The 25,738-nt window shown below is 45.3% G+C and overlaps 1 protein-coding gene and 1 long non-coding RNA gene across 3 annotated transcripts; one reads left to right on the top strand and one right to left on the bottom strand.

Moving 5' to 3' along the window:
- The first annotated feature begins 700 nt into the window (after positions 1-700).
- On the top strand, positions 701-15,984 carry LOC310678383 (cytochrome P450 2J2-like). Its single transcript, XM_083442297.1, has 9 exons — positions 701-1,021; positions 4,131-4,293; positions 6,813-6,962; positions 8,201-8,361; positions 9,996-10,172; positions 11,814-11,955; positions 14,249-14,436; positions 15,137-15,278; positions 15,468-15,984. The coding sequence occupies exons 1-9, from the start codon at positions 851-853 to the stop codon at positions 15,647-15,649; spliced, it is 1,476 nt and encodes a 491-aa protein (XP_083298423.1). The 5' UTR covers positions 701-850; the 3' UTR covers positions 15,650-15,984.
- Positions 15,985-22,697: 6,713 nt separating this feature from the next.
- Positions 22,698-24,451, bottom strand: LOC310678506. 2 transcript variants are annotated; one of them, XR_014511788.1, is made up of 4 exons: positions 24,007-24,451; positions 23,841-23,887; positions 23,569-23,614; positions 22,698-23,400 (listed from the first exon to the last, which is right to left on the bottom strand). It is a non-coding gene; the product is annotated as an uncharacterized lncRNA (long non-coding RNA). The 2 variants fall into 2 exon arrangements; XR_014511789.1 differs by lacking the exon at positions 22,698-23,400 and having other exon boundaries at positions 23,515-23,614.
- Positions 24,452-25,738: the final 1,287 nt, after the last annotated feature.

Genomic DNA, 25,738 nt, shown 5'->3' with positions numbered 1-25,738 from the left:
GGGCTGCACTGCTTTGGGGTACAAGCCCCTCTTGAAATGACCATACTGTAAGATCTGGACCCCCTCCATGCAGACAGAAGGTATAAATAGGCGAATAAACCATATTTCTTAAAGCTATGGCATGCTCCGCCATGTCTCAATTCTCCAAGGGAACACAGATTGGAACCTACTGGAACCCTGCCACAGCTCGGCAGAGAGAGGGGGTGGCACCCAACTTTTGTAACATTGTTCTGAGAGCAGGAATGAATGAACACTTTCTGCTTATAGGCGGTGCCTAAATTGCTTAGCAGTAGTGCAAGACTAGGATTATGTCATCTAGATGTCATCTAGAACTACCCTGTCCTCTTCATCTTGCTACAGCTCCTGTTGCCTCACTCCTTCTTGCATAGTTTCCAAATGCCTTGGTCTCCTTCCGATGTCACACTCCAGCTTCCGATGTCACACTCCACCAGGTGGTCCAACAACCTCTGGAGGGCCACAGGTTCTGCATGCCTGCTCCGAATGATTTGATGCAGCTAGTTCTAGCTGGATGCTATTGCAGCACGGCCTTAATGCAATAGTTGCAAGACCAGGGAGAGGCTCTTTGTCATGAAGAAACAGCATGGCCTGTTCCCCACAATCTCCTCACCCTGTTATTAAATCATTATATTGATTACAATTTCAACATGACGATTACCTCCTTATCATCTAATTGCCACCATGCAGTAACAAATGAGGAAGCTGAGGCAGCCTTCACAAAAACTGTCAGGCAGCCTTGAAGATGAAGACAGCTCACTAAGGAAGCAGATGTTTCCAGACCGTTCAAAGGCACAAGCTGATCCTAAAACCGAGGGATAAAGCAACCAGGGCAATGGTGGGAGTGAGCGGGCTCATTGTCATTGCCATTGTAACTCTGCTGATTGTGCAGTTCCTAAAACTGCAATGGCTGAGTCGGCAGTACCCACCTGGGCCAACCCCCTTTCCCATCATTGGAGGTCTGTGGCGCTTGGACTTGAGTCTCAACCAGGAAACATACACCAAGGTATTTATTTTTGCTGGCGTGATTTGCCATATTGTTGAAATGAAACTGATTTAAGATTGCAGCAGCAGAAGGGACGGGGGTCAGAATACTTTGGCGACTTGTAACGAATAAAGATGGGTTAGAACAGCGCACGGGAGTCGACCGAGCGGGCGGCAGGGGTCCCTGAGCGGGCAGCGGGTGTCCACGGGCCAGTTAAACGACCCCCATGGGCTGCTTGTGGCCTTTGGGCCTTAGGTTGTCGACCCCTGGAGTATCACCTTCGTTATATAAATTGTGGTTTCTTCTGCTTGTAAACCAACTTGTGTAAAGTATTATAGAAAGGCAGTATACAAATTAAAAGTGAAAGGAAAAAAATTAAATGAAATGCACAAGAAGGTATGTATTTAGAAGTCTCAAGCAAATAATTGTCAATGCTTCTTGTAAATGAGACAGGTTTTTGTTTATGTTTTACTGAGAGAAGAGTACGTCTCCCCACCGTTTTTGCAGCCAGGAAGATTTGGTGCTCATGTGAACCCCCTACAATATTATTATTATTATTATTATTATTATTATCAATGTTATTATTTCTATGCTGCCCACCTCACTGGGTTGCCCCAGCCACTCTGGGAGCCTCCTGACAAAATATTAAACGCACCCTTTTGAATGCCCTCCCATCAGATGTCAAGGAGATAAATAACTATACAGCTTTTAGAAGACATCTGAAGGCAGCCATGTATTGGGAAGTTTTTAATGACTGATGTTTTATTATGTTTTTATACTGTGTTGGAAGCTGCCCAGAGTGGCTGAGGCAACCCAGTAAGGTGGGCAGGGTATAAATAATAAAATGATGATGATGATGATGATACAATTTGGGCAGGACACACCGTTTCCCATACATTGCTGTGGCTGATACTTCTTGTACTCGATTATAAGTAATACCCGGGCCCAGATGAGACAGTTTACCTATAATTGTTTTCTTTAGTGACAGTGTGAATCATGAGACCTATATATAGTGGGAGGGGTGTTTCTGTCTCTGAAACATGAAGTACACTCTGAGCATGTTTTTTTCTTTCATGTTTGATGCTCTTAAATCAAATAAGGGACGATGACAGTTTTATGGTTATATTTGCAGGGGTGGAGAATATGACCTTTGAAGATGCTTCCAATTCCACAAGTCCATGATTCTATGGTTCTATGATGGGGGCGGGCGGGCGGTGTTTAATCCTGATGTATATTTTGCTCTAGGATGCTTAGTTTGGTCAAAGTTGAATATACACCTCCAGAGTTAATACTAAATACATTAATTCCAGTCAATGAACCACCATAGCTGCTAGTGGGCCATGAAAAATTGTGTCCCAGGCTTTTTAGACCTGTCTGCCCATGTACTATCTGAAACCAAAGGGGCATATTGGTTGCAAGACTAGTCCAGAGGAGGAGGGTTGTGGTAATTCTTACCTGCTATGTCACGAGTCAATGGCGATCACTCCCTGCTGCCCTGCACAGGCAACGGGGAGATTCAGGCAGGGGAAAACCAGGATTTATGAGCCAAAAATCCTGGCAATGCTCCCCAGTGTGGTCTGAGGAGTTCACTGCACCCCACTGTGCCACTCAAGCCTGTGTCTGCCAACTTGAAAGGCAGAACTTGAAAGTCGGCATCCAGCCATCCTGTAGACTCAGGTCTTTAAACTCTGGACCAAACCACCAATGGCATGAGACCTCCCAGAAAATTCCCCACAAGCAAATGTGGCTGAAAAATATGCCCCACCTGTGCCCTAGTGGGCCCCTGTACTTAGCTGATGGGCTGCATTCAGTTTTATGGGTGTCTGTTTTCCCACTTTCCTGCATGTCTGGTGGTAAATAAAAGTCTCAGAACATGACTTCTTGAGTGTCTATTTGCAGAATATTCCACAGGACTGGACCAGTGACACTAAGGTCTCGGGTTAGAGGAGGATTTAGCCAACTAGGCCTGTCAATGGAAGCCCTGTGTGAGGAACTACACTTGCAAAATGTGGCTTTCTCCCTCTCTGCATCCCATGCACCCCCCCAATTGCTATGGATGGTTGGTAGAACCCCCTAGAACAGCACCGAGTGGGGGGAGAAGGGGGATTGTTCCACCTGGCAAGCTGAAATGCTTTGACAGAGGGAAAAGTGGAAGAATGCAATGTTGAATTCCACCCTCTATTTTGCATTGACATCAAATGAGCCTCACCAACTCAGGGGACAACCAACAACATTCCTGCAGATGATCTCAGTGATTCAGCTGGGATTTAAGGGTCCAGGTGGTCCCTAAGATACCCTTAGGTATGGAGAAGGAGGATGCCCCAGCAGCAGCGCTGAAGTAAGGTTCAGCTGCCAGTCCAGTCAGCTTTTGTATGTGTCATGGACTGGTTGGATGCAGAGGAATGGTGGGAGGAACCAGCTGGGGTTGGCGGCTCAGAGTCCAGGGAGCAATGGTGGGATGATGGATGGTTAGTGGGAGAAGAGGGTAGGAGAGGTGTCAGAAGCTGAGGAGGTAACAGGGCTTAGTGAGCAGGGAGAGTTGGTGGCAGAGAGAAGTCCAGAATTGGAGGCAGAAGCTGAAGCAGGAGAGTCCAAGAGGCAGAGATGAATCAGCCTGGTGAAGAGTTGCGGGTATCTCTCCCCACCCCTCCGCTGTGACAAGCTCCCCGCCCCGCTTGACTCCCAGAACCAGAAGAGGCATCAAAATGGCGGAGGAGAGGTTGGCTTCACACAGGCACAATTGCAGATTGCTTGGAGAAAGCACTGGAGAAGAGGGGACAGACGACTGCGAGGAGCCGAGGACTTTCAGTCTCAGCAACTGATTTTTCGTGGAGTTAAGATCACAGAGAACGAGCTGCTCTGCCCATTAGGCCTGACACTCGACCAAGTCTGCGGAAATTGTGTTTTTGCTAATACTGTAAAGAGCAAAGTCTGAACTGTGTGATTTACTGCCTGTTTGCGTTTTGACAGTATGTGGAATGGGAAGGAGGTGCCAACTTGTTGTTCATTTCAGGCAGCAAATCATATTGGGAGGAAGTTGCTTTCGCTAGAGTTGCCTACAAAGTTGTTTCAAAAAAAATATTAAATAATTGCAAGAAAAGTTATTTTATTTTATTTTTCTAAATTGCAGATATCAAAGAAGTATGGGAGGATCTTCACCATGTGGGTGGGACACAAACCTATGATTCTCCTGAATGGGTTCGATGCTGTGAAAGAGGCGCTGATCACGCATTCCGAACAGATGACGGGCCGGCCCATGACCCCTTTCGTGATTGATACAATGAAGGGAAAAGGTAAGTCAACCTCCTTACTGTTTAAGAGTGTTGAGATTTCTGGGCTCTACCTTGATCAAATGCAACAAAATGCACTCAAATGGCGGCGGGGGGGGGGGAGGGCATACAGGGAAAAAACAATGTCCATCAAAAATGTTAATTGAATTCCCAATACATGCAGGTTCCGCTGTCGATCCGCTCGCCATGTGAAAATTCACTTATCTGAACGTGCAAAATTATGACCTCCACAAATTCAGATATCCAAACAGCCGGAGTTTGCCCACTTCCTTACTTCATTGCTTGCTTGTGTTTCGTTAGATGGTAACAGCCAATTTCAGGCAGAAACCATGCAGGGATGGAGGCAGTCCAGACAAATCAATTTCCCCTTTGTCTCTCTTTTGCGGGTTGGTTGCAGCAATTCCTAGGAACAAACCATGAAGGGGGGTAATCAATCAAATCCCCATTTAGAAATGTTTCCATAGGAATCAATAGAAATTGTGGACTCATTATGCGAACACTTGCCTAACAAATGATTTCCATGGAACGCATTGTGTTTGGTAAGCCGGACCTGCGTAACGAGTGGTACCATTCTTAACCTGAAACCGTTCTTAACCTGAGGTACCACTTTAGCTAATGAGGCCTCCCGCTGCCACTACGCCGCCAGGGTGCGATTTCTGTTTTCATCCTGAAGCAAAGTTCTTAACCCGAGGTACTATTTCTGGGTTAGAGGAGTCTGTAACCTTTTTTTTTAATATATATAATATTTTATTAAGATTTTCACAAAATAAGACAAACAGAAAAAGAAAAAACAATACCAGAAAAAGTACAAAAAATAACAGCAATTAAAAACAATTCCATATTTCAGAACATATCTTGCATTAGCTTGTTTCTTGGACTTCCCCACACCTCCCCCCCTTTGTATTCCAGTTCGATTGTTTGTTCAGCAAATCCTTTCCCTTTTTACCTTTATCTTAATTTTTGTCATAATATTTTAACTTTACCTTTCCCCCTGTTTGACATTCCATTTTCCCCTAATATTTCAACGCTTATTGCTATAAACCCCTTAACTTCAATCCAACATCTGAAGCGTCTGCAACCCGAGGTGTCTGTAACCCGAGGTACCACTGCATATTGAAATGGACAAATCAGAAATGGACAAATCAGTCTATTTCCAGGCCCTCTTGTTTTTGCATATGATGTGGGGATATAGGATGCTATTTTCGACAAAGTAAAAATATGAGTCCACCTAGCTCAGAATCTGCTACTCCAGAGGACCCCGCTGTGACACCTGCAGGCATTGGGGTGCCCACGAGTACCTCCTGTGGCACCCACAAATGTTCTCAGTAACTGACCCCCTCAAAAATCCACAGTGCATGAGTGGCTCCTGGCAGATATTCGAGTAGCCATGGCAGAATGTGGATGAGCTTCTACATACAAGCGCACACACCATCAAAATCCATACCCAGGGGATCCAAATGGCATCCATCCATACTTCCTCAATAGGAATGAACTGCACACACCAGAGGCATTTCTACTTGGAATTTTAGGCAGTGATATCCCAAAAAATATAAGAGAAATCTTTTTATATGCAACAGCCACTGCCTGGTTATTAATTGCATCAAACTGGAAAGGGGAAACAGTACCAAGAGTGAGGGAATGGCAGAACAAGTTATTAGACTATGTAGAATTGGCTCAATTGACAGATATATTAAGGGGAAATGCAAAACAATCATTCACGCAAAAATGGGATATGTTCAAGAAATACCTACAAAAATATAACAACGACATAACATCTATGGCAGTGTTTGAATAACCCTTGTGTAAATTAAATACTACTAAGCACGGAAAAATGGTATGATATGTTATAAGAAAGTACTAGAAACTATAGTAAGAGTAAGGTAAGAAGTATAAGTACATTCAATGTCGTAAAGGTAACTTACATCGGGAAATGACGTCTGTTTTCATATAATTTAGTTTATTGGAATTTAGTTTATTGGGGTTTTTTTACTTTGGTTTATTTTTGTTTAGTTAGAAATTATAAGAAAAGAGCATGTACAAATACAAGTTTAAATCCATATTTAATGGTATAATTATTTAAGGCTGTACATGTACCAAAATTGTGTGTGGATGTAAAATAAATAATAATAATAATAATAATAATAATAATAATAGGAATAAGCTGCACATATGCCTTCCACTTCCCTTCACATTTTGCCCTGCCAGCTATGCATAATGAACACACAACTAGAGTTGGGTCAAGGATTGTCTGTAGCTCAATTGCACAGCACTTGGATTGCCCATTGAAAATCTTAGGTTCCATCTCTGGCTTATCCAGGCTGTTGTTGTTGTTGTTTATATCCTGCCTTTTCCTGGACCAGGGCTCAAGGCAGCTCACACAGTTTAAAGCAATCCAGATAAAATACCAACAGCTAAAACATACAAATTTTTTTTCCGTAAGGCATACCATATACAGTTCTTTGATGCATTTCTCCCCACCCCATTCCAATGCTTCTAGAATGTATTTCTGATCTGCTTTACAGGAGTTCTGTTTGCAACTGGCCACATCTGGAAGCAGCAGAGGCGCTTTAGCCTGACGACCCTGCGGAATTTAGGCATGGGGAAGAAGGGCGTGGAGTACCGCATTCAACAGGAGTCGAACTATCTCCTCGAACTATTTAGAAACGAGGGAGGTCAGAAACACCACCATTATTATATAGATTGAATGCTGTGCAGTTTCAAGCTTGTGAATTGATCAGCACTTCTGGTCGGGACTAACAATGCAGAAATGCAAGGTTTAACTGCCCAATGCATTTATAGGATCAGTTTCTTCTAGTGTGACTGTTTAAGCTTCTAGGCCTCATGGGTATAGGACTGAAAAGCATAGGCATGCCTAGGATGTGTCTGTTGAAGCTCTGGAATTTATGCAGCTCATAAATGCTTTAGTTGAGATTCCTGCATCTGCAGTGACCTTCAGGGCCCCTTCCAATTCTGTAGAATTCTATGATCCATGAAATCCATGAATTCTATGGATCCAATTCTATGATCCATGAAACCACATGGAGACTGCCCTTTCCCTCTCCCCTCCAGAATCACCCACAATGCAGGAGGACACTCTGTAGCTGCCACCAGATGCTCCCTGGCTCCTTTGGAACCAACAACTAAAAAACAGAGCACAGCCTCTTTAAATGCAATAGCTTCCTTCCAAGAGGGCAGAGCTAGAGGCAATTGCTTGGCTGCAGGACTCTTTAGGGCCCCACTTGACTGCCAGCTGTTGCTGAAGCAACATTATTGCCTGCTCCTTGCATAGAGCCTTTGGCGCTAACTCCACAGGGAGCCGACTGGAGGAGGAGTTCTGAACTCCTGCCCTGTTGATGATTCTTGACAGGGCTCCAGGGTTGAGACTGATTTTGTGCAGTGTTTCACTGATGTGTTTATTTGTTCTTGTGCCCTGGAAAAACGCCACACAAAAAGAACCTTGGTGCAATCATACCTAACTTGCCCCGAGGGATTTAGTCTGGCTCTTGTGCAGGATCATCTGCAAAGAGAAGGCCGCTTTAGGGTTCAATCTCACTCTTCTAGCATGTGGCAAGGAACAGTCTGTGATGAGGAGGAGATGCTTCTACATGCAGAAAGTGACTCCATCTCCCATCACCCTGAGCAAGTATGGACCAAGGCCAGGAAGTTGTAGCACAATAACATGTGGCAGGCCAAAAGTTTCCCAGGCAGAATCATACATTGAAAGAATGAAATGAAAGGCAAGCACAAAAGCAATAATGAATGCAGCCACTTTTCGTGGCAGACCCAGCCCTCCCCCTCCTACTAGATTTGCTCCTGGCCTCTCAGGTGAAAACGTTTGGCTTCCTATTAGGCAGGTCTAAATGTTGGTTTAATGTTAAATGACGACAGTTTATCACACCTGCCCTTTCAGGGAAGCCCATGAACCCTGCTCTCGCCATCTTCCCTGCGGTCTCCAACGTGATCTCGTCCGTGGTCTTCGGGCATCGCTTCTCCTACGACGACGAGGTCTTCCAAGATATGGTCAAGGCTGTCGATTTCATGTTCCACTTTTTGCCCAGCCCGTTTCGAATTGTGCGTGTTCCGAAAGATTTCAAAAAACAAAATTAAGTGAATGTTCTGTGTCAGAAGGGTAGCTGGGTTATTGCATCGGTCTGTCTTGAGAGGCAACAGAGTGTGCCTCTCGGGGTTAAGTCAAACCGTTGCGTTAGAGGCACCAAAGTGACTTCTCTGGGATGCTAGCCTGAGCAGTGTGTCTGGAGGTCCTGGGTGCCCAGAGGACAAGACTCCACTCTTGGCCTCACTGAGGTGGTCAAAGGAAAGCAGAGCAATGTGTTTGGCACCATCTTGGCTGCAGGAGTTGCCAGAAGGAGGCGAACAAGGCGACATCCAACTGTCTTAGGGACGCCATTCTGGATTTGTGTAGGGTTTACTCCTTACTTTCTTCTTCTCCCAAAAGTATCCTGCAAGGTTTTGAACTAGGGCCTCAGAGACCAGGATTCAACCACAAAACTCATTGGGCAACATTTAGCCAGACACAGTCTCTTACCCTAACCCAGGCATAGGCAAACATGGCCCTCCAGATGTTTTTGGCCTACAACTCCCATGATCCCTAGCTATCAGGACCAGTAGTCAGGGATGATGGGAACTGTAATCCCAAAACATCTGGAGGGCCGAATTTGCCTATGCCTGGCCTAACCTAACTCACATGGTTGTTGTGAGGATGAAAAGGGAAAGGGGTGACCTAAGAAGAGTTCTGCTGGATCAGGCCAAAGGTCCCTCTAGACCAGCATCCCTTTTTTTGTGCACAAGAGCCTTCTCCCCTGCTGTGGCTTCCAGCACCTGCCATTTCAGAAGCATCACAGCCTCCAACAGTGAAGACAGAACTGACTAGCAGCCATGGGTAGTTTTATGTGATGCTACGTCGTCTTGGCATCCCTCATTAAAATGTTGGTGCTTCAAAGACAATGCCAGGCCCATAACCTCTCTCTATTTTTTTGTAACTGTTTTTATTTTTTCACTTTCTGATACACAAAGAGCAATAATAACAACAACCATAAAGAGGAAGAGAGACGATAAAAGGGAGAAAGGAGAAGAAAGCGAGGATCTGAGGAGAGACAGGGAGCAGTAGTATTCCCAAAACAGCAATGTAGTTTCAGACAATTATCCTTCATAAGCATATTACCCAAGGACCCAGAATTTATTTATTTATTTATTTATCCGTTAGCTTTAGTAGCCTGAAGGAATGACCAGCCTTTCCATATACAAGATCCTTTCTGTGAGCCATAATTACACACTCACGAAAACAGCCTTTGCTTACCCCCCCCCCCACATGCCCCACAACTGTCCCAGAAAAAATGGGACATCCCGTTTTCTCACGTGAGGGCAGCACAGCCATTTTGGGTGTCACGATCTCACGCAATTTTGCTCCGAGCTCTCACCCCAAAAAGTGGCCCGATCTCAGTGTGGTGCCCCAAAAGGCATGCTTTGCCGCACCATGCAAGCATAGCTCTGGGGAAAGTGCATTTTTGGGGGCTCCATGATCTCACGTGGGTCCAGTGACTTGCGCAGGAGTACAGGCGGGAAGACATGCGTTCTGGTTTTGGGACTAAAAATATCGGAGGGTATGCCCGCGTGCCCTTCAAAGAGCTACGAATAACTCGGCGAGGGCAGATAACCAAGTGTCTCCTCTTTCCCTCCATCTCCAGGCATATGATCTTTTCCCTGGGCTGATGCGCCGTCTGCCGGGACCTCACCAGAAGGCATTCGAATGCTTGGCGAAAGGGCATGCAATTATAAGGGATGAGATCAGAAGCCACGAGAAGACCAGGGACCCAATTGACCCGCAGGATTTAATTGACTACTATCTGAATCAGATTGAAAAGGTAAGGGGCTGCCTTCCGTGCAGCTGGCGCTCATCTGAAGAGATGGTGGAAATGCTGGTAAATCGTAGAATCGAAGAGTTGGAAGGGACCCTGAGGATCACCTGGTCCACCCCCTGCAATGTAAGAAATGCATCTATGAAAGATGGCTATCCAACCTTTGCTTAAAAGCCTCCAAGGAAGGAGGGTCCACAACCTCCTAAAGGAGACGTTTTCACTGTCAAACAGCTCATTTAACACTAAAACTGAGTTAAGCAGTGGTTCTGATAACCATAGCCATATGACGTTCTTTTTTAATGTTAATAATGTGTTATTAAAATGTGACACCAGAGGGTTCTGCAGAGCAACTAGCTATCATAAACTTAGGCAGACCTCATGGAAAGGAAGCAAAGCGAAACCAAACAGGACTGTCTCAACGTTTTCTAATATCGTTCTAGCAACGTTTTTAAAGGTGAGTGTAGATCCAGCCTTACTGACAGGAAGTTCTTCCTGATGCTTAGTCGGAATAGCCTTTCTTGTAACTTGAAGCCATTGGTCTGAGTCCTACACTCTGAAGCAGGAAAAAACAAGCCTAAAACATTTGAAAATGGCTATCATATCTCTTTTCAATCTCTTTTCCATACTCAGTTTCTTCAACTGCTCTTCATAAGGCTTGGCTCCTAGATCCTTTTCCAGCTGCACTGGCTCCAGGTGGAGTACAGGGTCAGATTTAAGGTGCTGGTTTTGACCTTTAAAGCCCTTCACGGCCTAGGACCCTCATACCTACGGGACCGCCTCTCCCGGTATGCCCCACGGAGGACCTTAAGGTCCATAAATAGCAACACCCTAGAGGTCCCGGGCCCTAAGGAAGTCAGATTAGCTTCAACCAGAACCAGGGCCTTTTCAACACTGGCTCCGGCCTGGTGGAACGCTCTGTCTCATGAAACCAGGGCCCTGCAGGATCTGATTTCTTTCCACAGGGCCTGTAAGACAGAGTTGTTCTGCCTGGCCTTTGGCTTGGAATCAGCTTGATCCCCTTCCCCTCTATCCTTTTTCCTTTCTCCTCCTGTGATGGAACTCCTGGACTTCCCTGGCTTTTTTCTGGCCCATGTAGGACCAGTCTGGAAAGTTAGCCTTGTTGAAGACTTGTCGTTTTCATCCCCCAAAAAGTTTTTGATTTGAGTTTCCATTGAAATGAGTCTGTATTTTAATGTTTTAATATTTTATTTTAATCTTGTTTTTAAGTTGTATTTCAATCAATTTGTTTTTATATCAGGTGTTAGTCGCTCTGAGCCCGGTCTTAGCTGGGGAGGGCGGGGTATAAATAAAATTTATTATTATTATCATCTTAGTTGCCCTCCTCTGCACACTTTCCAGACCATCTCACATAGTCATGGCTTTTCTCAAAGAATTCTGGGGGCTGCATTTTGTTAAGGGTCCTGAGAGTTGTCTCTGGCCCCACCTACCATGGTCCTTCAGAAGGCTGCCTAGACGGGAAGACAGGCTGAAATGTCCCCCCACTCCTGCTCTGCTCTCTGCCCACCTGCCATTTGTTTCACACTGTATTGTGGCATAGTTCAGAATGCTACCCTATCCAGGGGCCACACAAAGAACGGAACGCCACTAAACCCTTTGACCTTACTCTCACCTTTTGGGCACCAACAGAGCAAAGACGACCCCAACAGCACCTTTGACGAGGAAAACATGATCCACGTCATCACCGACTTCTTTGCAGCGGGGACCGAGACGACCTCCGTCACGCTTCTCTGGGCTCTCCTCTACATGCTAGCCTTTCAAGACATCCAAGGTGAGGCCTCCGTAACAAGTCCAGATACGTTTTACATGTAGAAAGCATCGTGTGGGAAGATCGGCATAAGCACAAACACAAGCTGGCTGAACAGGCGGGGGCGGGGGTGGGACTTTGCAACCTGTTTCACTGAGGCAAAGAGTTGGTTTTGAAAGCTGGTTGCTGTGCGCCTAATTCGCCAGCGCATATTCCACCTCCACCATTTCTCTTAACGTTTAACACACACACACACACACACACACACAGACATATAATTTTAATAACATTTTCTAATTTGCATGTCAAAATATTCATTTAAACAACCTTAAATCAATGGCTTCCCTTCTTCTCTTTCTGTGGTTCGTTTTGCTTACCAAGCATCCCTGCATATTTTACAACATGAACTAAACCATTCAGTAAACCATTGTTATATCCATCGAAACTTATTGACACTGTTGAATTTATCTTAATGCTACCAGTGTTTTTAAATGAACACATTTTTCACCCATATATTCACTAAACATCTTCCAGTCTTCTTCAAATGTATATTCTTCTTGTTCACTTATTCTATATGTTAAATCTGCAAGTTGCGCATATTCCATCAGTTTAAGTTGCCGTTCTTCTTTGGTTGGGACCCCGCTCGTATTCCATTTTGAGACTAACAAGACACGGGCCATAGTAGTAGCATATATAAATAGTCTTTTTGACATTTGGGAATTTCCCTCTGAACGATCAACATTAATTTATCCTTAACATACTAACCCAATTGGTCAGTGTGGGTGAACTGCAAGCCTGGGGCTGGATGTGGCTCTGCAGGTAACGCTACCTGGCCTTCAGAACTCTCCCCTGGTCACATCGCTCACAGCTTCCATTTCATAGCACAAATACTGTATTTTTCCGTCTATAAGGCAATATTTTTTCCTTAGTAATAATAGGCAAAAATTGCAGGTTGTCTAATACACGGATAGCAGAGGGGGAATGGGCGATTGGTGGCAACAGCCAGCAGGAGATTGGCAGCGGCGATTGAGCTTGTGATTGGTTGCTTTGGCAAGACCTGCTGACGATTGGCTGCTGCTGCTGCGATTGGGCTGGCTATTTATGGCTGTGGCAATGCGTGCCTGCAATTGGCTGTGGTTGTGTCGAGTGTGCAGGTGGGCTTTTGGCAACGAGCATGCAGATGATTGGTGGCTGCGGCTATGGGTGCAATTTTCATTGGCGGGCAGACTGTAGAACTCTGGGCCATCTCCCCCCCCCCCCAAAAAAAAAATAGTTTTGTTGCGGTCCAAAAAAATAGGGGTCATCTTATACATGGGGGCGTATCATACACGGAAAAATACAATCCTTTTGCCTGGCTGAGATGTGCTCCTGAACTCTGATCGTTGGCATAGCCTGACTGGGGCTGTGGCGGGGGCGACCCCAGACTTGTGACTCTGAGGGTGTGATGAGAGGACACAAACAGGTGCCCCCACCGCAGGCACCCAGCAGGGAGGCAAGCTGCCCCAGGGCCAGATCTTTGGGGCTGGGACGGGCCCCACACTGCACCTGCCCAAGTTGCCTGCCCACCAGCCAGCCCTTTCCCCCTCTGCACAGACATTTCATTTGACACGACGCTGCCACTGACCTCTGACGCTGCTCCCAGGTGCCCTGCAAGGAGGCAAGCCGCACAGCGACAGCATCTCCTCTCCTAGAGAGAGAGGAGAGCGTGGCTCTGCATTGGCCATCCAGGCTCCCCCCCACCTCACCGGAACTAAGCAGGACCTCGTTGCACCACCTGCCTGCCCAGCACCCACGCAGGGGGAAGCCCCAACTGGCTGATATAGAGCCATGCTCTCCTGTCTCTGTAGGAAGAGGCTCTGTTCAAAGGCCCAGCCCCGGTGCAGCTTGCACCCTCTCAGAATCCAGTGGCATTGATTGGCACTGGAGGGCTCTGTTCACCCTCTGCACCCCATCCCCAACGTGCGCATGTGTGCCTGCTCTGGGCATCAGAAACTCACCCTATGCCACCGGCTGATCATGCTTTTTCCTTGCCTGGATTGAAGACGCAGAGGCGTCAGGGGATGTGTGCAGAAACTAGCCTGCTGCACAACAGTGAAATTTTCCATCATTGCTCCATGCACTTTTGCTTCTGCCTCCCCCCCCCCCCCCGGCTAGGATATGGCCCCCCCAAAAGTTTCACGGAAGGCAGTGTGATCTTTGGGGTTTCCTAGTCCTGACATGGATCAAATATAAATTTATCCGAAGGACTGCCAGAGGTTCCTCCGCTAATCTGATATGACATGGTGATTTGTATGCATACGTGTGTATATTTCACCAGAAAAAGTCCGGGAGGAGCTACATGCCGTTCTGGATCCTTCCGAAGAGATCTGTTATGAGGATCGGAAGAGGTTGCCGTACACCAATGCCGTCATTCATGAGGTCCAGCGCCTCTGCAACGTCCTGCTGGTTGGGTCCTTCAGAGAATGCACAACGGACATAACCCTGCAAGGCTATCGTCTTAAAAAGGTATACCGATTCTCCTCCTTCTGTTATACCTTAAATTCCCATGGAACACGGGGAACCACCTTATATTAAGTCAGACCATCTGGAGGGCCACAGCTTCCCGGCTCTGCTTCAGAGTGGCCTTAGCACTAAGTAGACCCATTGAAATTTATGGACCTAACTTGGTCGTGTTCATTAATTTCAGCAGCCAAATGAGCAAAACCTCAGTAAAATACCACCCAACGTATTTGAGTTATGCAAATATCATACAGAAGTACAGTGGTACCTTGGTTGTTGAATGGCTTGGCTCCCAAACAAATCGGCTCCCAAATGCCGCAAACTCGGAAGTGAGTGTTACGGTTTGCGAACATTTTTAGGAAGCCAAACATCCAACGCGGCTTCCGATTGAGTGCAGGATGCTCCTGCAGCCAAGCGGAAGCAGTGCCTTGGTTTTTGAGTGGTTTTGGGAGTCAAACGGACCCCAGAATGGATTAAGTTCAACAACTAAGGTACCACTATACTTAAGATTCCATTCCCACTCTGATTTCTTATCATCTGTCCAGCAAGAGCGAATATGCACCCCTTTCTCTTGACACCCACAGCAGCAAGAGAGGGGAGGAAATCACCCAAAGCAGATCTGTCCAGGAGCTTACTTTGATCTGTCCATATGTGGATACATTGGAACTGAGGAGTTGATTATAATCATTACTTAATGGTTTTGCAGGGCACTGTCATCATCCCCGATGTAGCTTCTGTCTTGTATGACCCTGACCACTGGGAGACGCCTCATCAGTTCAACCCAAATCACTTCCTGGACAAAGATGGAAAATTCTTCTGCAAGGAAGCCTTCATGCCCTTTGCAGTAGGTAAGTGTGCCCTGTCTCCCACCCCAGCCCAGAAAAATGCCCGCAGATGCCCCACAATGTATGTTGCATTGTGTGTGTGTCATTCAATGGCTGTGTGAGCCTTATGGAATAGTGTCACCTTTTCCTGGTCAGCAAGGAATAAGCAAGACTGACTAACTAACCTGGATCTCAATGTTCCTCCCCATGCAGGGCATCGTATTTGTGTGGGGGAGCGCTTGGCGCGGACCGAACTCTTCATTGTCTTCACCAAACTTCTGCGGGTTTTTAAATTACAGCTTCCAGAAGGAGTGAAGAGCGTCAGCATCAAGCCTATAACTGGAGGATTGGCCATGGTGCCACAACCCTATAAGCTCTGTGCTGTTCCTTACTAAGTTCCAGAGGGGAAGGGGGACTATTTCTGCACACAGAGCAGAGGTGGATGGGCTGCAGAGATGGGCTATCTTCCCGACAGCTGAATTGCCCCTTTCATATCTACATGTTTTAAACTGGTTTTAGAATATTTAGAATATTTAAATTTTGCTGCTGATGGTTATGTTTCCGCCATAGCTGTCAACTTTTCCCTTATCTTGCGAGGAATCCTATTTGGAATAAGGGAAATTCCCTTTAAAAAAGGGGAACGTTGACAGCTTTCTGCTGCCCAGGACTCCTCTGGGAGAAGGAAAGCCACTTCCGCCCTTTCCAGGAGGGGGGGTTGTGGCCGTCACGGCCCCACGCCCAGCCCCCGCGCAATTGGGGGGATTCCCGGCCGTGTCACCCTCTGGCCAGCCAATCGGCTGGCTCTGGGGGCGAGGCCTGTCCTATTTAAGGCAGGACGTGGTCAGGGATCTCCCTCTTTGCTGCTCCTCAGCTGTTCTGTTTCCCCACCCTCCCGCCCTATAGGTTTTGTGTTTGACCTTGCTATGGACCTCGGTTGGTCGCCGTTGAGGGGCCTGGTAGGAATTTTTCCACTTGGCAAATTGGCATCAGCCACTTGGTTTCCGCCTACCTCGTAGCAAATCGTCACAACTTTTTGGGTATTGGTGGTTAGGCATTGGTATAATTCTGTAGTTGGAAGAGGGGAAGTAACCCCATCACCTGCCCCGCATATTGAAGGGTAGTCCGGTAAAGGATTCCAGGGGCCGTAGCCCTGTCTGAAGCCTAGGGAGGAGAGGGCCTAAGGCACTGTCCATTAAACTTTAATTAGTTTAATGTTAAGTAAACGTCCAGTGCACTTCCAACGCCATAAATCTTATCTCAGCAGAGAATTTCGTGCAGCGGTTTAAGAAGGCAGGAGAGTCAGTACCTTTCAATGAAGAATCCTGGAGCAAGCACTTTGGAACTCAGGGAAAAAAACCTTTATTTACAAATGAAAAACCCTGGCGATAAAGCACACATGCTTTTATCTCCAGCATAAAGAAAACTTTACTCTAAACTTAACTCATATCAGCAAACATGCCCATGGCCACAAACTGAGTCTGTGAGTCAGGTCAAAAAAGAAGCGGAGGGGAAAACACACGGGTGAACTGACTATTTATACAAACTAACTCACATTCCTGGATGCTTAATGACTTCCAGCTGCTCAGTGATTAGAGCGACTTGTTACCTCTTAACCCTTTAGTACCAACACCCCCTCTCGCTTGTAACACTGAGCTGTACCAACCTTAATTCAAATTTAAACCTGAACAGAAATATTTATGAGATTGCGGACTCAAAGCTTTTGTAAAACCGTCTGCGAGATTTTCTTTGCTTGGACAATACTTTAGTTCAATTAAACCTTGTTTTACACTTTGGCATACATTTTGATAACGGATATCCAAGTGTTTTGTGAGTGCCTTGAATTGACCTGATTTAGCTAGTTTAATACAAGGTTGATTGTCTTCCCACACTCTGATAGGTAGGGAACATTCTCCAAACAATTCTTGTACCAGTTGCTTGTAAAATTCCAGTTCTCTACATACATCTGATAATGCATTGAACTCAGATTCAGTTGAACTTAAAGCTATAAGTGATTGCTTTCTTGATCTCCAACCAATTAGTGCATTTCCAAATTTTATCGCCATTCCTGACACTGATTTTCTATCTGGTCCAGCATCTGCCCAACTGCTGTCGGCCCAACATTCAAGTTGTGTGCTGCCCTCTGCTGATAGTTTTAAGCGAAACCTTTTGGTAGTTTGGAGATACCTTAAAACTCTTTTTACTCCTTGCCAAGCATGCATTGATGGTTTTTCAGCTTGTCTACACAGCATGTTGACAGCATATATTGTATCGGGCCGAGTCCACTGTGCAATGTGGAGTAGACTGCCTATCGCTGACTGGTAAACCCCGGGATTACTGAACTCTGCCTGTTGCTCGGCTTGAGCATCTTTTGTGTAACTTAACTCCATTGGGGTTTTAACACCAGCACACTCGTCCATTTTAAACCTTTCCAGCAACTGCTGGATCTTAGCTTCTTGGCTGAGCCAATAGTTTCCATTTTCATCTTGCTGAATTTTAACTCCTAGATAAACAGATACAGTGCCTAGTGATTTTATCTGAAACTTTTCTCCAAGCTTTGTGGCAAATTGTTGTGCAAGTTTATCGTCCTTTCCACTGTATAATAAATCGTCAACAAATATCAAAACTGCTTCTTGTTCACATCCCAAGCCTTTTAGATGAAGACACGCATCTGCTGCGCTCTTTCTGAACCCCATGCTCTCTAGAGCATCATTGAAGCAGGAATTCCAATTACGGGCGGACTGTTTCAACCCATAAATGGTTTTGTGTATGCACCAGACCTGGTTTGGCTTGTCTCCTTCAAAACCTGGTGGTGGTGTCATATAGACTTCCTCCTGTAAGTCTGCATTTAAATAAGCCACATTGACATCAAAATGAAACAGCTTATTTCCCTTCTTAGCTGAAGAGGCTAAAAGCATTCTTAATGACTCCGATCTTGAAGTAGGGGCATAGATTTGAGAATAGTAAACACCTTTGCGCTGCAAAAATCCTTTTGCAACTAGTCGGGCTTTATATTGCAACTCCTTAGTAGTTGTGGGCTTTAAACGATATACCCATAGACAACCTACAGCTTGTTGCCCTTTCGGAAGCTCTGTACTTGTAAACACACCGAGAGACTTCATTGAAGCCATCTCCTTTTCCATTGCTTCCTGCCACTTTACGGCTTCTGAGCTTGGAAGCTGTTGTACCTCTATACAGCTATCTGGCTCACACTGTGCCATATTTACGTATACACTTGTCACCTTAAACTGCTCTGGTGGTTTGCCCTTTGTGGCACGTTTTGATCTGCGCAATTGTTCCTCTTGTGCCCCCTCTGACCGTTGGCTGTCAGAATCTGTCTCAGACTTTATATCTGGATGCGCCCCTAGGGATAAAGACCTCCGTTTAGATACCTCCCTTGGGCTTGGGGTTGCAGGCGACCTGCTTTGCTTTTGCTGTCTGCTAGGCCTACTGACTGGCAATGTTGGAACACTCCTAGATTCTGGCTTTTCTACCTTAGGAGAAGAACCTTGTGCCTGGTCAGAATCTGCATCTGAACCATGTGCACCATCCCCTTCTGGCTCACCACCCTCTGGACTTTCATTCTCAGCATAAATGCCTAAATCATCTCTCAAAATGTCAGGGTTAGCATGTAAGTGAGTCCATCCGGATTGCTCACAAAATTCAGCGCTCCTACTGATGACCACTCTTGTAGTATCCCCATCTGGGTTCACAAGCCTCCAAGATTTGGCGTGTGGTTCGTATCCACAAAAGATCAGTTTCCTAGCCCTTGGACTTCCCTTTTTCCTTAACACTTTTGGGATAAGTACATAGGCTTGAGATCCAAACACCCAAAAGTAATTAACTTTGGGCTTCTTCCCGTATAAAGCAAAATATGGCGTAGTATCAATTACCAAATTATATACTCGGTTCAGAATATGAGTAGCTGTCTGCCAGGCTTCCGCCCAGTAACTCTGAGGGAGTTTAGAATCAAACAACATAGAGTTTGCCAACTCTTCCAGAACCCTGTTTTTACGTTTGGCCACGCCTCCTTCTTGGGGGGAATAAGGTGTAGACAGATGATGCTTAATTCCCTTTTTCTTAAAGAAATTCTACAACACAGACCCGGTAAATTCTGACCCTCTGTCTGTCTGAAAAGCAAGTACTGTAGTACCGAATTCAAGTTCTACTGCATGAACCCAATTTTTAACTGTTTCTGCAGTATCTGCTTTTGTTTTGAGAGGAAAAAACCATGTGACTTTTGTTTTGTCATCCGAGAGACACAGTGCATACCTCGAACCTCCCATGCTAGCAACAGGCATTGGGCCACATAGGTCCATATGCACAAGTTGGAATACTTTGTCAGATTTCCTACCTGAACTGGGATAGCTGCATCTATGAACCTTCGCCCTTTTGCATGCAGTACAATCCAAATACTTAGTACATTTGTTCATTTTGCACCCTTCTGATAATTCAGGTTGCCTTTTAACATACTGAAAATTAATATGTCCCAAATGGTGGTGCCATAAATGAACACAAGAATTATGGGTAGGCGAGTTCACACAACCAGCATGAACCTGTTCAACTTCATCTGGACTTGTCTCAAAATAATATAACCCATTTCTGCATTCCACCTGCAAAAGAGATACGTTATTCTTTGAAATAGTGCAAACCCCATTTTCAAACACAGTTTTAAACCCATCTCTATCAAGTTCTGACACAGACAAAATACACCCCTTCATTCCCTTTAGCACATAGGCATCAATTTTTGTATGCAAACAATTCAAGAACACTGTGCCTACGGTCTCTAAGGAACGTTTAGTTGAATCTGCCATTGTCACAACTTTAAGGGTTTGCAAATGCCTGCAATTCTGCAAACGGACACTAGATGGCGCCACCAGGTGGTGAGATGCACCACTGTCGATCAACCAGCGTAGATTTCTGCCTTGGCCATGCCCTTGCGTCAACGCCATTGCTGAAGCCAAGTGCTGTGTGCTGTGGGAGTAGCCACGACCTCCTCTTCTTTGACGTCCCCTGGAACTCCTTGTCTGGTAACTAGGGGTAGCAGCCTTGGTGCTGTCTTGACCAGGTTCACGTGTGCAGTTTCTGATTAAATGGGAAGAGGAACCACAGCGAAAACAGTGTCTAGCTGCAAAAGCATTTACTGTGTTCTCAAACTCAGCATCCCCACTCTTAGGCACAGCATAACTCCCCTTTGAAGACAAACCTCTTTCTCTTTGCCTTTTATCCTGTTCATCTGCAAGCCGAGAAGAAATGTATTCAAGGGTTAATTCAGCTGAAGGCATAGCTTCCAAAGTTAAAGCTAGAGTCTCATAGCTTTTATCAAGAGAAGCCAACAATATGTATGACTGCTGCTCCATAGAGAAAGGAATGCCCAGCTGTCTTAGTTGATTAAAGGCAGACAATATGTTCTTTCACACACGCTCCCAGTTGGAAACGTAAATCAAACAAACATCTTGTAGCATGGATCTTGGCCCCCGCAGTGTTTCTGGAATTTAGCCGCTGTAGAACCGTCCAGACCTCATGCGTGTTCTTTAACTCAGAAACATAAGGCATTTGCTCTGGTCCCACTGCCAATACTAATAGACCTTGGGCTTTCCTGTCGCGTTTCTGTGAAGCTGCTGCTGCTGCTTTGTCTTCTGCAGATGCGTCTGCAGCTGCCTGTAAAGGCGGTGCTTCAGTACAACTCCACAACTCTTTTGCTTGCAACCTGTCAAATTAGTGAGTTCGACCGCTTCCCATAAATCTCTTCGGACAGATTTATGAGCTAATGGTGCCCGGCACACTTCCACTGCGCGGGCCTCTGTAGGTCATAAACTCATCAGCAGAATTAGCGCAGCGACGTGTGATAAGGGATGAGTCCAGAGACGGCAGCTTGTTTTCTCTAGCTTCTTTATTGTTCCGAAAACACACATATATACAGATTAGAATCCATCGGAGTGTAGCTGCATTTTTCCCAGCTCCTCTCTCTCTGAGCTGGGCAGCTAACTGACACTTTCGCTTTCCACAGAACACACACTGCATAGCAGGCTGTTTACGTCACGTCCTGCCTGATAAGCTCTTCCCTCAAGCTCCGAGGCACAGCAGATAACTCCTTACTGCTCTCAACACAACCAAACCCTTACTCTAGCCTTCCAATCTTGCCAATTTTTCCCATTGAGTTGCGTAAACGGGACAGCAAAACTTTCCTGGGACTCTGCCATCCTCCCTGGGGCTTAGGAACGATACACACCTGTAGACCGTCTCCCAGCTGCTGAGGTGGCTCCTTGAGGAATAAGACGTCTTCCAGCGAGTACAAACTGCGCAGTGCCTGTTTAAAACTTTTTTTTCTAGGCATGTTGCAGGACTCAAGCTGCTTTGAAGGCTTTCGTTGTCAGCAACCGCTTCTGTCTTCGCTCCAGTCCTTTCATAAATCACTCTGAACTGCACTCCTTATCTCCTTCTTTACATACAAACACCCATAACCTGTCCAATAAACTTTAATTAGTTTAATGTTAAGTAAACGTCCAGTGCGCTTCCAACGCTATAAATCTTATCTCAGCAGAGAATTTCGTGCAGCGGTTTAAGAAGGCAGGAGAGTCAGTACCTTTCAATGAAGAATCCTGGAGCAAGCACTTTGGAACTCAGGAAAAAAAACTTTATTTACAAAAGAAAAACCCTGGGGATAAAGCACACATGCTTTTATCTCCGGCATAAAGAAAACTTTACTCTAAACTTAACTCATATCAGCAAACATGCCCATGGCCACAAACTGAGTCTGCGAGTCAGGTCAAAAAAGAGGCGGAGGGGAAAACACACGGGTGAACTGACTATTTATACAAACTAACTCACATTCCTGGATGCTTAATGACTTCCAGCTGCTCAGTGATTAGAGCGACTTGTTACCTCTTAACCCTTTAGTACCAACAGGCACCCCCCCATTGGTGACCCTGGAGAAGTTCCTATTTGATGTGCATCAGCAGGACTCCCTCTAAGACAGTAAGATAGAACTATTCCACCTGGCTTTCAATTTGAACCTGGCCTGATCTTTTGTTCCCCTTCCTTCCCTCCCCCTCCCCTTTTTGTGAAGATTGCCCGCTCTGGGATCCCACAGCTGGTTCTCCCCTGGTCTCCTCGCTGGCCCAAGTGGGACTAATTTAGCCAGCTACCCCTTGTGATCATCTAATGTGTATTGGATGGATTTTCCTCCTAAATGATTTTTGATTTTATTGTTATTTACACTTTATACCGTATTTTATGCCGTTTTCTTGGTAGCATCAATTAAGTGTTTTAAATTTGTTGTTAGTCGCCCTGAGCCCGGTTTCCTGAACCGGGAAGAGCGGAATATAAATAAAAATGTATTATTATTTATTATAATGGTGGTTAACTCTTCCTGGACTTGAAGTGGACGGGCTGAAGTCGGATATAGTCGGTTAGGACCAATGTCTAAGCCAATACCGCTCTTTAGGCTTGAAGTTATGTTATTAATAACTTTTTCTGTTAAGAGTTAGCAAAGTGGGTGAAAATAGAAACAAACCAGAAGCGGAAGTTGGGGGAAGCCTTGGAGGGGAAGGAGGGAGGAATGTATAGCAAATGTTAAGAATTTGAGATGTATGTAATGAATGAAAAAGAAAAATGAATATATATATTTTTTGATTGTGCCTGGCCTAGAGAAAGTGGATAGAGAGAAGATTTTCTCCGTGTCTCGTAACACTAGAGTGTCGTTCCAATGAAGCTGAATGTTGGATAATTTAGGACAGATAAATGACAGTCCTTCTTCACGCAGCACGTAGAGAAACAGTGGAACTTGAGCTTCCACAGGAGGCAGTGATGGCCCCCAACCTGAACGGCTTATAAAGAGGATGGGACAAATTCATGGAGGAGAGGGCTATCGATGGACACTCTAGCCATGTTGGCTCTGCTCTGCCTCCACAGTTTGCTGCTGAATGCTGCTGAATGCAAGTTGATGGAAACCGCAGGAGGGAAGAGGGCTCTTGTGCTCATGTTCTGCTCGCTGGCTTCCCACAGGCATCTGCTTGGCCACTGCAAGAACAGGATGCTGCACTAGATGGGCCATTGGCCTGATCCAGGAAGCTCTTCCTAAGTTCTTATGTCCAAGACGGGTCCTGTCCCTGGAATGTTGACCATGCAGAATCATAGGATCGTAGAACTGTAGAATTGGAAGGGACCCCCCCCCCCGAAGAGTCATCAATAAAAGAACAACTTATTTATACCCACACTGCCATCTGCTGGGTCTGCAAACAATACCATGAATACACACAAATACAAGCTCTTAGTTTTATTTTCCAATAAGTATGCAAACATGAGATTATCACACCTGAATTGATAGCTATGCAGAACAGGATTTCACACTAACATTGAAACTACCGTATTTTTTGCTCTATAAGACTCACTTTTTCCGTCCTAAAAAGTAAGAGGAAATGTGTGTGCGTCTTATGGAGCGAATGCAAGAGGGATTGCTGCTTTCACTGCGCAGCGATCCCTCTTGCTGTTCTGGCTTCTGAGATTCAGAATATTTTTTTTCTTGTTTTCCTCCTCAAAAACTGGGTGCGTCTTGTGGTCTGGTGTGTCTTATAGAGCGAAAAATACGGTATTTCCCGAACATCCAGCCTCACGATCTGCATAACTGGTTTTTCCTGTAGATAAAGGAAAAAGCCACTAACCAGATCCAAGATAAATAAAAAGCTCAACAGATATTATTTCAGATATTATTTCAAAATTGACACCTCCCAAGATCTTACAAACTCCTACTTACCTTATGTTAATCCTCTCTTCACACTTCCTGCCACCTCCGCTGTTCTTTGTCATAGATCTGTATGGAAACCAAAAGGTATAAAAACCAAGGCAGCTCTTTTGTTCGAGGTTCTCACTCCGTCCTTGTTACGTGAGGGGGGACCCTGTTGCAACAGTCGCCCCCCCCCCCCCCGTTCTTTCAATAAAGATCAGACTTTGCTTTCCTGAATCCTGGTGTTGGTCTTTGTCATTTCCCGACCGGAGCGGAGCCTAACCAACGGTGCTCTTCCAAAGGTTTCGGTCCTCCCTACGAGGCTGCGACCCCTTTATAGGGAATATTAATTTCATATTTCACTGTGAAGAAGTCATTTCCTTGACAGAACACATTTTTTGTATGATGCGTCTGTTTGGTCAGAAAACTGCATTGTGAAATACATGGGGTCGTGCCCACCAGCTATGCCCTGCTGCCATAGTGAGGCATCTGATCAAGGCCTGTATTTTTAAATGAGCTTAAAAATATATTTGCAAATGTTTGTATGTTTCGTGCCAGGCAGAAACCAGCTGGCTAAGTACTCTGGCAGTGTTTATCTTCCTGCTCTCCTGGACAAGGGCCCCCCAATTTATAGCAGTAGCAGGAGACAAATTTCTCAAAGTTGTAAAAGGGAATTATAGGCTGGGAGCAAAGGTTATACTGACCCTACATATTACAGAAAACAATCAAGCTGCAAAAACACTAATTAAGAGTTGGTAAATAGTAAGATTTATTGTTTAACAGAAAATAATACCATGTGCCTCCCATCAGATTCTAGCCATATTTTCCCAAGGTTTAAGGTACCCTGAGAAGGTTAAAGGGCAAAGAGGTAATGGGAAAAGCAGCTGGCTGGAAAAGGGGGGTGCAAATTAAAGAGGCTTCCTTTTGAAGCTGTTTTTTACTGAGTTCCTTTTTACTTTGAAAAGGCCTTTTCTTCTAAAAAGCTATCTATGTTATGTATGAGATTTATTGGCTTAATGTAATTATGCAAAGGATTTCGAAAGTAAGAAATGTTAGATTCTTATTTCATTGATGGTGTGTGAGAATGTGAACCCAAGATCTCTGTTTAAGATAGAATTTAATACCATGAGCCATCTGTTTTAGCCATTTGTTTTGGAATGAAGGGGCAACAAGGGCAAAAGGTGATCTGGTAATTAAGGTGCCTTGTTGAGGCAAATGTAGGCTATATGGCTACTTGTCTGCCATTTATGGATAGAAGGAAATATAGCGCTTTGTCTCCCATAAAAGGTAATAGGAAATGGGTGTATCTTTTATAATTGGTTCTAGCAAACAGCCAATAGGAATTTCAACCAGGCTGATTGGACAGAGGCAGCCAAAGGAGGAGTAAGGGGGCTGGGCTGAGGAAATATAAGTGCTGGCCATCAGGGCTGGAGTGTGCAGAGCTTTGGTAACCATATACCACTGTGCCTATCATTTATTTGTCTGACAAATAAATTATTATTTTAATTTCTATATTGCTGCATTGAATATTTCATTCCAGCGAAGCGTTAACCACAAGCAGGGTGCTACAATAGGGGCCATGATGGCACATGGATTACAGTAGCCACTCCCCTGCCATGAATGTGTACACTGGCCAGGTATCCAAGCATCAGAAAATAGTCTATGACTATTGCAAGTCACTCTCTTTCGAGTGCCATCAACCAGCCGAAAGTGGTGTTGGAATTGTCACAGAATTGTTATTGTGTACAGTGGTACCTCAGGT

The sequence above is a fragment of the Podarcis tiliguerta genome (genome assembly GCF_965153285.1).
Source record: "Podarcis tiliguerta genome assembly, chromosome: 5".
Classification (NCBI taxonomy): Eukaryota; Metazoa; Chordata; class Lepidosauria; order Squamata; family Lacertidae; genus Podarcis; species Podarcis tiliguerta.
Note: the sequence above shows the minus strand (reverse complement) of the source record. Positions and strands in the feature narration are given on the sequence as shown.